Raw genomic sequence first — 14,436 nt, forward strand, 5'->3', positions numbered from 1 at the left:
CAAATGGTCCTTGCTTAGGACGGGTATCGTTTATATTTGACCCAACACTTGTGGAGAATAGGTATTTTTTCCTGAACCGGTACTTGAAAAATACATACCTTTTTGGGTGTAATTATTAATGATAAAATGAACTAACAATCCCTTATAAAAATATACAAACATTAGGTGGCTAGAAATACATCAATAATGAATTAAGTAAAATATAAAGGGACAAGCGGTAGAAAATGGATGGATGGATGTATTGGACAAAAAATCACTCCATATTCTCTACTGCTTGCTGGTGTTACTATATCGTAGTTATTGTGTACAAATATGTGGAAATAACTACAAAAGTATGCTTCAGTCACTTACTGTGGTCAGTTAGAATAATACATAATGTTGGATTTTGAGAACATTTAAATGCCTTATTTATTTAATTAAAAATATTGAAATTATGTAGTGAATTTGCAAACTGCCAAAATTATGCACAAAGCAAACTACAACCTGCTACCCAAGAATGTGCAACAATTCTTCTCAACAAAAGAGGAGAACAAATATAACCTCAAAGAAAAATGTGACTTAAAACATTTGTATGCACGTACAACACTTAAAACCTGAAGTATGTGGAATTAAATCATCGAATGGATTAAGTAAAGAAATCAAACAGTGTACTAATATGATCCAGTTTAAGAACCTGTTCAAATTCAAGGTGTTTACAAAGTACAAAGAAGAATCAAGATAAACATTTTGAATTTATTGATAATCTTATTCATCTCACTATACGAAATACAATTTACTTCACTATTTATTATCTATTTACTTACCGCATTTTTTCATTTTTTTTAATTTATGAAGCAAATTGTGTACACATTGAGAACAGGAAACCAACAAAAGTGTTAGCAATTGCTATGAAATGGAAGAGGGCTAGGATTAAATAAGCTCTGCTTCTTCCTACTCCTTTTCAAACATGATGAAAAGAGAAACTGGAAATTGTGATGTATGCATGTTCAAAATGAATTTAAACCATAAACCGTACTTAAGTACCAAACTCAACAATATGAACTATAATCTAAAATGTTTAGCAATCTCGTAATCTATCGATTATTTTTATTTCAATTACTTGAGTAATGGGAAAAAACACACTTTGTAGCTAAATGCTTGCCATAACGTTCATTTTTTTTGTCTAAAATGTGTGCAATAATATAAAACGTATTAATTTGTTTTAGTTACACTGATTAAACAATTAATCAAAGCAACAAAATATAATTGTAAGTTTTTTCAAACCAAAATAATTGATTAATCATGGCAGCCGTAATACATTTCACAGAAATTGTCATATCTATTATAGAAAAACCTGCAGCAATGCAGAACACAAATTGTGCCCTAAAAAGAACTGGCTTGTGTTGTAATGTTTATATTTAGAATTCCAAATTTTATGAATGCACCTCACTCACAGTGACCGATGGATAATGAGGAAATGTAAACGGTGAACTGCTGGCGTGTGAAGGTCGACAATAAATATTAAAAAGCGAGTCAGACTACTTATAAAATGTTACTTGCACAATACCACCTTCAAGCACTTGTTGCAGGTGGCTGAGTCTGCATTAATTTAGCACTGAAATAAAGAAAGGATACTTTTTTGTTCTTGTACTGGTTACTAAAGTTTACCAGTGCCATTATAGAATCACGTTTTACTCCCCATCCTTAGTCCTCGCTTGATACAATCGGCCACAAAAACACTGATTACAGTACAAATATAATACTCACCACACACAAAACTGCTGGCTGGAGCCTGAAAAACGCTGGTACCCTTAAGGCTTTGAGGGTGGGCACATGTGGCATTGACACCAGCCTGTAAACCACGAGTCACCACCCACTCAGGCAGCCAGTGGAGCTGGCAGTCGCACAGGAAGCTGTCGCTCTGGATGAGACTGTGGAGCAAAAGACATAGCTGGATATGTGTTTTGGACACGCGGTGTAGAAGTATAAACTGTCTGTTTGAAAATGATTCAAGGCCTTGTGGGTTTGAGCACTTAAATCATGTCAATTTGTCCAAAAAAAAAACACTCACAGAGTTTTGAGGTTCTTCATCTTGCTAAAAGCATCAGGCTGAATTGAGCGAATGGCATTTTCTCCCAAGTTCCTGTGGGTATACAACAGCACTTTAAAAACACATTGTTTAAAGTCATCATATAAGTATATTCAAGATCACACAGAATCCAAGTGTGTATGTCTGAAGATGCCTCTAAAAGAGCTTATAGGAACACCTACGCTTTGGACATTTGTTGTCATAAAACATGTGGTATGTACAACAACAACAACAACAACAAACCAGTGTCATACAGTAGATTGAACAATAGATTCTAAAAATAGCTAAAACGCTAAAAAACAAACCCAAAACTCCAACTTACTGTCTACAATAGGTTTACCTAAGGCTCTGTCTACATGGGAACGTTTGTGTTTCAGTTTTTTTCTGGGTTGACAAATGAAACAACGAGTTACTTATAGACGGGAACTTTGTGAAAATAATGTAATACAATCAACCACCACAAGTGGTGCTGTAAACACTGACATCGGAATGACTTCCTTTGCAACCCCATTGACGTCACATCAGAGTAGATAGATGGTTAAAAAAAAACTATGTGCTGCACGAATGCAATCAGTTCTGGGGGTCAAAGTGGCCACAGATGTGTGCTCCTAATATTTTTCCTGATTCTTCATCCAGTCAAACTCTGCTGATCATCGAGCTTCCATTAAATATCCTTACACTAGTGATAGTTTGCCTCCTTAAGTGGTCAAACAAGGCATACTTTTGCAGTTAGGTTTGATCATGCTTTCAATCTTCAAAGAGGAATTGCTAGGTCGGAGCTATATGGATGCACTTGTTCTTCTGGTGGTCATTCTATCCTGACATTGTGGTGGTATTTAAAGAATATGACATGTTTTATTTTTTGTATGCATCTCTGCTGCACATATAGTTGATAGATATTGATGAGGTTCTGTTGCCATAGTGCTAATAACTAACTACAGCAAAAACACAGCTTTGTGGTTGTTCACCATTGTTGTTGTTGTTACAGCTGTTGCGTGTGGTCTTCTCTTTTTTTTAATGGTCACATGACGACACAGCGATTTCATTGCTATAAAAAAGTAGTGATTTGCTTGTCCACACAATAATAAAAAGGTGGCGTTATCAGACTTTCTAACTCAGGAGCCCGTTTTCAAAGCCTATCATTTCAGGCCACCCAGAACGCTGTTCACATATGTATGAAAGGCTAAAACCATATGCCAGACTATAAGCCGCTACTTTTTTCCACGATTTGAACCTTGCGGCTAATTTATGGATTTGAACTTATGGAACAGTCATAATGTTTTGTATTCAACAAATATTTTTCATAGAATACCGACAGAGACACTGAAAAGGTATGTTATTGTTTGTGCTATGGCGCCATCTTTTGGACAAGTTTGCTCACTCCAGGTGCTGCGGTAGAAAATGTACATCCTGTTTGTTCCTTGAACCGGAAGTATTCATCCATAGCAATTCTGCTCGAATTAATTCTTCATTCATCACACCAAGCAACGTTTGTAAATTTTACAGTATAACTAAAACAATTCATACTTACTAAACCGTCCAGTGTGATGTCTGTAGGTGTGTTTTTATGCATATTTGTATGCGCTATCATAATGTATCAAGCTAGCATTGTTAGCATTAGCGAATATTCTAACATGTTTACAAGTGTCTATGTTAGTATTATTAATTTACAATGGCATTCTTTTTTGTATAGTTTCCGTTTCGTTAATTCCCCAAAACGTCACCGTGGAGTTATTGAGTCTCTTTAACTGATTGGAGAGCTAGCTTCTGCAGCTTGTGAGTCCATAGCCGGATTCGCATATACTAGTTCTCAGGATGCAGTTCTAAGAACTACCACACTCGAGTTTAGTTATAGGAACTACCCTTTCCCATAGGGACTTTTCCTTTTCACGTTCGCAAATGGCTGGGGATGCTAGGGACCTTGGTAAGAAACATGTATGACGCATATCCCCCTGCGACCCGTGACATATTATTTTAGCGCCTCACCCACAAAACAACCAACAACCCGCCCGCGAAAAGTGAACAAAGAAACAAAATAAGCAAGATTGGAGACCTCGGAGGCTACCGTGTTCATGATTTTAATGTTCCGCTGCGAGCCTTCAAACCCCCGCTGAATCTCCTCTGTGGAATAGGCGGCAAGGAGAGCTTTGACCTCCTTATCGTTCCATTTATCGTTGGCTGTGTCCATTTTACTTGTTGCTGTTGCGATCTCGTAAACAACTTTGTGGGACTTTTAAAAAATGGCGGGTCTGTGTTGTGGCTAGGAGAAACGCACTAGTTCAACCAATCACCAAACACCTACATATTTTAGTTCCTATGGGACTCAGTTTAGACCCAGCCTCAAAGTAAGAGCTAAATTGGTTATAGGATCTGAGGGCCGTAGTCCCTAGTTTCCGTAAATCGGAACACGACGAAAAACGGCCCGGGGACTAAAAAGGTTATAGGAACTCCAAAAAGTCCAAACAGTCGTAAAACGATTCATGACAATGACTTCTGTTTTACTGCTGTGTTGCAGGCACTGTTTTGAAAACAATTTAGGTATTTAAATAAACGGCATACACAGGTATTTGCAGCTTATAGTCCGGTGCAGAAAATATATGTAAACATATTTATTTATTCCAAAATTTGGTGGGTGCGGCTTAAATACCATGTGCTCTATAGCCCGGAAAATATGGTAATAATTTACTGTTACTTCCTAAAACGTTCCTGGGTGGACAGGGTCTAAATTACGTTATCCATCTAATTATTATTATTAACTACCTGAGGAACAAAACTAAAGCTTAAAGTTGAAGCTATGATAGGCTAACAGGAAACAGCCAGCTGGGCCCGTCTCGTAGCATCTATTTACATGTTAACTATTGGATTGCTAGTCAGCTCCTCGCTGCCAGCTACTATGTCAAACTAAATCAGTGTGGGATACTCACATGTGTTCCAGGGTCTCTAGGCCAGCAAAGGCTTTCTCTGCCACTGACTTGATCTTGTTTCCAAACAGAGTTCTGTCATTTTCAAACATGGAGGGTGTCGATAGATGAAGAGAGTTAGGGTTTGGGAGGACGGGTGGGTGAGAAGACAGAGAGCAGAGCACAATTAGCAAGGCTCAATCTGATAAGAGGGAAGGGATTGAATAATTGGAAATGTGAACTGTGTGGAGATTAGCCAAGAGAAAGGGTGAAAGAGATGTGTGTGTGTGTGTGTGTGTGTTGGGGGGGGGGGGGTTAAGCAAGTGGGGCTCTGTGCTTCTCTTCAAAGACTACTTTTATCTTTATTAGAATTTTATTAGCAATGACCCTGCTCAGTTCAGGGGGGTATTCATGCAACCATGTGAGAGGGTCAGCCAGTTGCTGTTGCTCTGATTTGGAGTCCTAATCCCCCCTTCCACCATCAGTGTGCTACCTCTGCCCCCGCGGCCTTCAACCATCACTTCACAGGAAGAGGAGACGCCGCTAGTCCGTAATGAAGACCCAAGTGTTGGATCAGATTTCAACAAACAAATGTCTCAAGGATCAACATTCATGCATGCAACTATCATTTTGAAGGAATAGTCATATTGATCACTGAATTATACATGCGCATGTATGCACGCTTTGATATGCCGCCGCCACATTTTTCTCTTTTTTGCACCGTCTCCCTCCCGTGGCTCGGCTAACCAGGCTTAAGATGCAGTTGGCCGCTTACGCCAACACTTGACAAAAGAGGTAGGGGTCAGAGTGTGGGGCGTGTGAGGCGTTTGATTTTGATGACTGAATGCAGCCCCCAATTTCACCCTCTCTCAGCTCCCAACAACAGTAAGCGTGAAAGCGGGGGCATGAGGAGCACAGGCCTGTAGAAGAAATGGAGCTAAGCCTATTGGGGAGCGAACCCCCGCCAGTGTGAAGAAAAGCCCTTTCTCCTCCCGTTTCTCCTGTTCATTCTGCTTTAGCAGCGCTCACACTGGGAACCATCTTGGCTGGACATCATCCTTTCATCTTGCCGGTTGATTACTTCGCAAAGCCAGCACCTACTCCACATCCATGGAGACTTAACTAACTGGCCAAATTCAAACATGCGCAGGTAATCTTGAAAATTAATGAAGTAGGTAAAAGTGTGGTCTTGAGGGAAACTAATTTACTCTCAATGTACACTAAAATGTTTTCCTCTGAAGTGGAGACTGAAAACAACAGTGACACAAGGGGAGAACTCACAGCTTGCTCAGGCTATCCAATCCAGAGAAGGCCCCGTTGGTATCCTCTATTGTGCCGGAGATGTCGTTATGGTCCAGCTCCCTGCGGAGAAGGAGGGAAAAGCGAGTTAGGATAAAAAATTGGGAGAAGGGAGGCGGAGAACAAGTCTGCCAGCACTGAAGCCTTTCACAGCCTTGGCAAAGCCTTGTCTGGAACTCGCAGGTTGCCCCCTCACCCACTTTCCCTCCGTCCACCCCCCTCACACCTGGCCTAAAGAGCCTCTCTGCAGCCCTCCTCTGCCAGCCACGTGCATTCTTTTCTCAGAGTTTGCATCGAGGCAGGCCCTCTTTCGGGCAAATACATGCATAATTAATGACAGGGAGCCAAGATTGGCAGCAACAGTGTTTTGTGTTGTTGAAACAATTGGGTATGTTTGTCTGAGAGTGGCAGGAATAGCACAGCCAACAGTCTTGATGGGCTTGTGGACTAAGCTTAGCAATGGTTGGGCAAAGACAGAATAGATTCAGTGAAATATTGGCTTCTTTTGGGAGGTTTTAGGAGTTTCTAAACCCTTGTTTAATTCCCCTCACTCAGCTCTGTCTCACAATGCTAGAGAAAGAAAGAACTATCTCGTTTGGTGAACTCACAGTGATGGCAGAACAAAAAATTCTACATTGAATACTTTCAAACTTCAGAAAGACCCTTGAGGTTGTTGGTGAACCACACCCACCACCTTCTCCATAATAACATAATTCCCATGTTTTACAGGCCTTCCCCCATCTTGTTCTTTCTCGCTCTTTTCAACCCCCACTGGCCGTCAAACCGGGGCTGCCAATTTCCTACTCTCTCTGGCTGGCTGGACGTGAATGCCTGTTGGCTTGTTAAAGCAAGGCCAGTGGTGGGGGCTGAAGAGCAAGGGGCCGTGGGTAGAAGGATGTGGGAAGTTGGGGTGAAGGGTGAGGGCTGTACGATGGGCCAACAACCCCCGTGGCTGAATAAGGGGGCAGGCTGGCTTGTTTGGAGCTTTCACACCCGTCTGCAGGCTCCGGTGCAATGCCAGCTCGGCCAGCAGTGCAGGCCCAATTAAAGCTCCCCCAGCTAACTTTCAGGGCCAAGTCTATGGCCATTCTCCCCTCTGCTGATTAGATTAGGTCTGCCTCAAAGGAACAAGCCTCTTTAACACATCGATCTTGCAAAACTAACACATCAGACCTGTAAGTGTAAGTCTGTGTCATTCAACCCAGCATTGCCCCAGCAGAGTGAGTTCCTATAGAGGCAAAAAGATCACGCCAATGTCTGGTCTGACATGTAAAATACAACAGCAACATAAAACGGCGTGAAGTAGGGCTGCAACTAATGACTATTTTGATAGTCGACTACTCATCAACTATCTTAACGGTTAGTCGACTCATCGGTTTATGAATTGTACATCTATTCAGTAACTCTAATTTAGCCATCGACTTTTAAACTCAGCTTCAGATATTTTTAAGTATGTGCTATCTAACAATAAATATGATTTCTTCATTTAGAAATATGTATTTGTACTGTAACTGTGCTGCTCATTAATAACAACTATTAAACTTTTATTCATTTTAAAGCAAGGACAGGCAAAGTGCTGATAAAAGCTAGCTAGCAAGCAAACAAGCTAACTATCTTACAGAGGAGAGTCACAAACGGCATCCTCCATTTTAAATACCCCCACATAACAAACATACTGCCGAGAAAAGCAAAGTCCACTTTGACGTGAAATTAAATTCAATGTTTGTTTCGGCCTGGCAAAACTCAAGCGATGACTTCAAAGACCAATATCGACAAATGATCTTTTTCTGTGACAAATTTTATTGACGGTTTTATTGTCGATTTTGGTGACAATACTTGATAATAAAAGTTATGATACTAAGAAATGCTGTTTTGCAAATTTGCCATGGTTTAAAAGTAATTATTATTAGCTTAATATGAATTACTTGCTAGACACTAGTCTGCCGATGGAATAAAAATGAATACAGTCTCAGCCAGAGTGGCTTGGCATCTGTCATTGGTGTTAAAAGGCATTAATCGTCAATACTTTTTCCCAAAAATCGTCCGATATTAATCGTTGGCCGATCGATCGGCACATCCCTACCTGCAAGGTGAGAGAATTGGCTGCTCCATCCCCATTCAATGACATGGCAAGAGCAGGAAGTGAACAGGAGGGTGAGAAATAAGACGTGTGTATTGGAGGAAAACGTACAGTAAACACATAAGCATTGAAAGAGTGAGAGATATATAAAGGGGAAAACGCCACAGTGTGAGAAACAAGAGACATGGATTGTCCTTGCACAAAATGGTCCCTCTCCCAGATGGTGATCACCTGGTTTTGTCTCTCTTGTTCCCATATATTAGTTTTTTTAACTAGTTTGGACCTTTTGTGCAAAAAAAAGCCTCCAATAGCAAAACCTGTAACTTAGTTTCCAAAGGGATGCCAGCGTTCTTGAGGGAAGCAAACGACAAAGAGCCTTTTAGGACCAAAACACAACCAGACAAAAGAAACAAAGCAAGAAAGACCAAAAAAGTTGCCACAGAAACCATGACAATAGTGAAGCCGGAACACTTCTACATAAAAACAAAAGCTTGAATGCAAATGTGCTCCAACTTTAAATATGCAAAGAGCTCACAGCTTCTAAAATCTGCTGATAGGACCACAAACTAAAATATCACATACAGTATCATCTCAGTTTTCATTGTTCCCCTGTGGCACATCTCAGCCCTAATTTACGCAAGGGCACCACAGATATGTGGGCCTTGTTCAGAATCATTTAGACATGCTCATGGCAAATAAGGGGTGTATACTTACAGGTTGCGCACAGCCCTGAGGCCTTTGAAGGCTCGTTCGGCAATGTGGCTTATTGAGTTGTGCCCCAGACGGAGGGTGTGGAGATCCCCCAGCACAGCCAGACTGCCTTCATCCAGACGAGTCAGGTTGTTGTGTGACAGATTCCTGGAGTGGAAAGGAGTGACCGAAACCAAGAAGAAAGGACATAAAGGGAGTCACATAGACAGAAAGGGGAAAAACTGAAATGTTCTGTGTGAGGTCTGGATGGAGATGATATAATTAATGTAGCTCCAGAAACAATTATCAACTTTCATGGCTAGTTCAAAGTCTCTTAGCCACTTTGTGACACTTTCCTCGTGACAGTAAATTAACAATATAGCCTGAGAAGATTATAGTTGTCATGTTGAATTATGAAATGGAACAAAACTCTTGGTATAAGTTTTGTAGCATCCATTGACAGTCTTGCTTAAGCCTTTGGTAGAACCCAAAATAACATTTTGTCATGTATGTGGCTTTAAAGTGAAGTACACACTGAAAGAAAACAATAATACACAAATGACAAAAATGTTAAACATTGAGAATGTCTTGATTAAGGATCAATAAACATACTGGCAGAGGTGGGACCAAGTCATTGCTTTGCAAGTCACAAGTAAGTCTCAAGTCTTTGCCCTCAAGTCTCGAGTCAAGTCCCGAGTCAAGACAGGCAAGTCCCGAGTCAAGTCCAAAGTCAAGACTGGAAAGTCTCAAGTCAAGTCACAAGTCCTGCATTTTGAGTTTCGAGTCCTTTCAAGTCCTTTTAACCGCAGACTAATATTTTTACACAGATTGTGTATGCTTTTAAACCGCTGTATTTGTTTATTAAAACAAGTGCATTTGAAATAGCAGGAAAAAAAATAGTACTGACATTGCAATTCATAATAGCACTATTAACCAGTCATTTTAATAGTTTAAACAATTTTAAACATTTAACTCATTCCTTTACAGAATAAACACATTTGCAAAAACAAGTGCAACTGTACTTATTTGTACAAAAGTGTTAACATTGTATTTCCATGGCATATTGCATTGTAACTAGTTCCACAGCAGTTTCTATTCTGTTCTTACCTTATCTCATTGATCTCATCTCATACTGTATGTGTGTTGATGTGTGTGTACACATGAAAAACATAACAAATACATGAACATAACAATGAACAGAGTTGTACTTTTTAGATGTCAGGGCCCTATGCAATATGTACACATATTCTTAATATAGTATACATTTTAACTGACCTTTATTTGACTATGTTTGTCTTTTTGTAGGTGGCTAAAATACGCGGTGCTGCTGACCGCCGTCTTAACGTTATGTTACTGTGTGTGATACATTGAGTAACGTAACGTTAATTGTAGGTACTTCATGCAACCCTGCTTAAAAAAATCACTTGACAAAAAGTATGAATAAGGTAGCGAACTGCAGTGGACGCAACATATTGCTGTGTTTGAAATGATGTTATAACCATAGACATCTTATAAGTAGACGCAGCATTGGTTGCTGTGACGCGAGCAATTTGCATCTTGAAGTGGTGATGATGAGCCGGCGAGCAGCCTAAACTGACAGTTGACAGGTAGAAAACAAAGATGCCGGGCTGGTGTTCAGCGTTTTCCTGCTCAAATGAGCGGACTGTTGAAAAAAGGAATCGGGGGATTACTTTTCACAAGTAAGATTTAACATTAAAGGCCTACTGAAATGAATTTTTTTAATTTAAACGGGGATAGCAGATCTATTATATGTGTCATACTTGATACTTTTGCTGAAAGGATTTAGTATAGAACAACGACGATAAAGATTGCAACTTTTGGTATCTGATAAAAAAAAGGCTTGCACCTACCGGAAGTAGCGTGACGTAGTCAGTTGAACATATACGCAAAGTTCCCTATTGTTTACAATGATGGCCGCATGAAGTGAGAGAGATTCGGACCGAGAAAGCGACAATTTCCCCATTAATTTGAGCGAGGATGAAAGATTTGTGGATGAGTAAAGTGCAAGTGAAGGACTAGTGGGGAGTTGAAGCTATTCAGATAGGGAAGATGCTGTGAGAGCCGGGGGTGACCTGATATTCAGCTGGGAATGACTACAACAGTAAATAAACACAAGACATATATATACTCTATTAGCCACAACACAACCAGGCTTATATTTAATATGCCACAAATTAATCCTGCATAAAAACACCTGCGTGTTTGTTATGCTAGCTCCTAGCTCCTCTGCTAGCTCCTAGCTCCATAGAACACGCCAATACAATTCAAACACCTGATCAACACACACAATCACTCAGCCCAAAAGACCGTTTACCTAACCCAAGGTTCATAAAGCTTATATATTTTTTAAAAGTTACGTACGTGACGCGCACAAACGGTCAAGTTATTGAATGTTTAGCAGCCAAGGCTGCATACTCACGGTACCTGATATTCAGCTGGGAATGACTACAACAGTAAATAAACACAAGACATATATATACTCTATTAGCCACAACACAACCAGGCTTATATTTAATATGCCACAAATTAATCCTGCATAATAACACCTGCGTGTTTGTTATGCTAGCTCCTAGCTCCTCTGCTAGCTCCTAGCTCCATAGAACACGCCAATACAATTCAAACACCTGATCAACACACACAATCACTCAGCCCAAAAGACCGTTCACCTAACCCAAGGTTCATAAAGCTTATATATTTTTAAAAAGTTACGTACGTGACGCGCACGTAGGTACGGTACGTGTTATGCTAGCTCCTCTGCTAGCTCCTAGCTCCATAGAACACGCCAATACAATTCAAACACATGATCAACACACACAATCACTCAGCCCAAAAGACCGTTCACCTAACCCAAGGTTCATAAAGCTTATATATTTTAAAAAAGTTACGTACATACGCAAAAAAAAGCCAAAGCTGCATACTCACAGTAGCACGTCTGCGTCTTTGTCATCCAAATCAAAGTAATCCTGGTAAGAGTCTGTGTTGTCCCAGTTCTCTACAGGCGTCTGTGTATCCAAGTCAAATGTCCTCCTGGTTAGAGTCTCTGTTATCCGAGTTCTTCCATCTTGACTGCATCTTTCGGGAATGTAAACAAAGAAGCGCCGGCTGTGTACTGTTGTGGCTGACTACGTTCGAAAAATACGTCCATTTCGCACCGACAACTTTCTTCTTTGCTTGCTCAGCTTCCTTCTTCATAATGCAATGAACATGATTGAAACAGATTCACGAACACAGATGTCCAGAATACTGTGGAATTATGAAATGAAAACAGAGCTTTTTCGTATTGGCTTCAATGTGGAAGGCATACCCGTGTTCGCCGGGCTACGTCACGCGCATACGTCATCCTCAGAGGCGTTTCGAACCGGAAGTTTAGCGGCAAATTTAAAATGTCACTTTATAAGTTAACCCGGCCGTATTGGCATGTGTTATAATGTTAAGATTTCATCATTGATATATAAACTATCAGACTGCGCGGTCGGTAGTAGTGGGTTTCAGTAGGCCTTTAATGTACTATTGGTTGTATTTTATGAAAAATTACCACAGAGTTGAGAAGGAGCAAAGATCTTCAATATTTGTATGTGAAAATCACAAAGAAATCTTCTGGGGGAGGATGACGCCCCTACAGGGGTTTGGTTTACAAACTTTCAGCCCCACCTAAAACAAAATTCACCAGCCGCCACTGATTATGATGCATTCTCATTTTAGGCAAAATATAAGACAATACTTTCTTAACAGTATAATTGTAACCAGGAATAAGTCTTCAAGTAACAATATTCAAATACTAACATTGTTGGGTAAGACAGCATTTGGTTCTTTTCTGAATCCAGTGAAACAGATTGGTGGTTTTAGCTGATATAAAGACGTACAGGTGTTTATATATGTTTAAGTATTTGGCAGACGCTTTTATCCAAAGCGACATACATAAAAAAATACATATATAACAATCACTGTAAACATGATCATTTAAGGGAAGAATGTAATACAAAATATCAATACAAAGTGTCAAGACAGAATAAACTCTCTGCTGCTGCAGCAACAGAGATACGGTCTATAAGATATATAGATATTTAATGTATTCATACATTGTTTATGTAGGATATACGCATGTATATATAACCTAATCATATTGTTTCTTCAACTTAAAAATAGCTGACCGTTTTTTTCCCCCTTCTCTGGGATTATATTCCCAGTTTTGATCTCGGACGTCTGGTCACTTATAGCATATAAGAATAGTATATTACTGTTAAGCAAACTATGAATAATAAAACATGTGTCCTTTATCATAGCTACACGTATGACAAAAAAGCGCGTGAAAATGAGTGGTATTCAGTGAGGTAAAATGAATTAAATGCGCTGACAGTTCATTGCTCCTGCCAAATGAATTGCACTGAGTGGAGCGGATCACCACTCCAAGATGGCGGCCCCGCGTCTCGTCTGCGCCAGTAAGCAGTAGCGCTCGATGCTGCGTCTACTTATAAGATGTCTATGGTTATGACGTTAGCAGTGAGTTTACAGCCTCACTGATTTAACTACACAGCAAATAAAAGTCATGTTACTTAGCCAATAAACGTTATCTTACATTCAAAACTTACCCTTCTTTGTGCATCTTGTTGAAATTGTTGCGTCTCCGTCTGTAATATTCGAACTGCGTGATTTGCATACGGCAATTCGTTTTTTGTTGACCAAGTCGTAGTTTTTATACCCGAGCGAAACCAACCTAGGCATAAATCTTTCTCACTGGCACGTTGTTTGACAACTCTTGTTCATTGGTTGTCCTGCAATTTGATTGGCTGAATGCTGTGTGATGAAAACAATGTAGATCTAATTTGATTGGTTGTTGTACTGAGAGCACACACGCTGACACGCAGCACACACGCTGATAGACAGACACGTACAAAATGAAAGATACGGAGCGCTCCCAAATAACTTTTTAAGCTTTAGGTTTTGGGGAAAGTAGCAAGTCATGTCAAGTCAAAAGCCTCAAGTCCAAGTGAAGTCACAAGTCATTGATGTTAAAGTCTAAGTCGAGTTGCAAGTCTCTTTACATTTTGTCAAGTCGAGTCTAAAGTCATCAAATGCATGACTCGAGTCTGACTCGAGTCCAAGTCATGTGACTCGAGTCCACACCTCTGCATACTGGTACTGACAGTCATCACTGTATTGCCCTTGTTACAAGACAAGGCCTGTGTGCAGAGATTCTTGTTGTTTGCTGACCAGCCTGGCCCAGCGAGAGGATCAGAGTAACTCAAATAAAACTATATTGCCTCTGATATGTTAAGCGCCAGGAGGGCTGAGCAGGGAGCAATTTGTCATTCATAGACACGCGTCCAGGATATGGCCTTGCGATACGGACAGTAAACTTACATCAAGGCCATCAAACT

General features: G+C 40.2%; 1 protein-coding gene across 1 annotated transcript in view; it reads right to left on the reverse strand.

The window, feature by feature from the left end:
• The window catches only part of lrig1 (leucine-rich repeats and immunoglobulin-like domains 1), a 70,440-nt gene that overhangs the window by 15,068 nt on the left and 40,936 nt on the right, over nt 1-14,436 (reverse strand). Inside the window, exons 8-12 of the mRNA XM_062046934.1 lie at nt 9,062-9,205; nt 6,250-6,330; nt 4,993-5,064; nt 2,051-2,122; nt 1,747-1,910 (exon numbers count right to left, since the gene is read on the reverse strand). Coding sequence (XP_061902918.1) covers nt 1,747-1,910; nt 2,051-2,122; nt 4,993-5,064; nt 6,250-6,330; nt 9,062-9,205 — 533 coding nt within the window. The remainder of the gene's footprint in view (nt 1-1,746; nt 1,911-2,050; nt 2,123-4,992; nt 5,065-6,249; nt 6,331-9,061; nt 9,206-14,436) is intronic.

This window comes from Entelurus aequoreus, linkage group LG01 (assembly GCF_033978785.1).
Source record: "Entelurus aequoreus isolate RoL-2023_Sb linkage group LG01, RoL_Eaeq_v1.1, whole genome shotgun sequence".
Lineage (NCBI taxonomy): Eukaryota > Metazoa > Chordata > Actinopteri > Syngnathiformes > Syngnathidae > Entelurus > Entelurus aequoreus.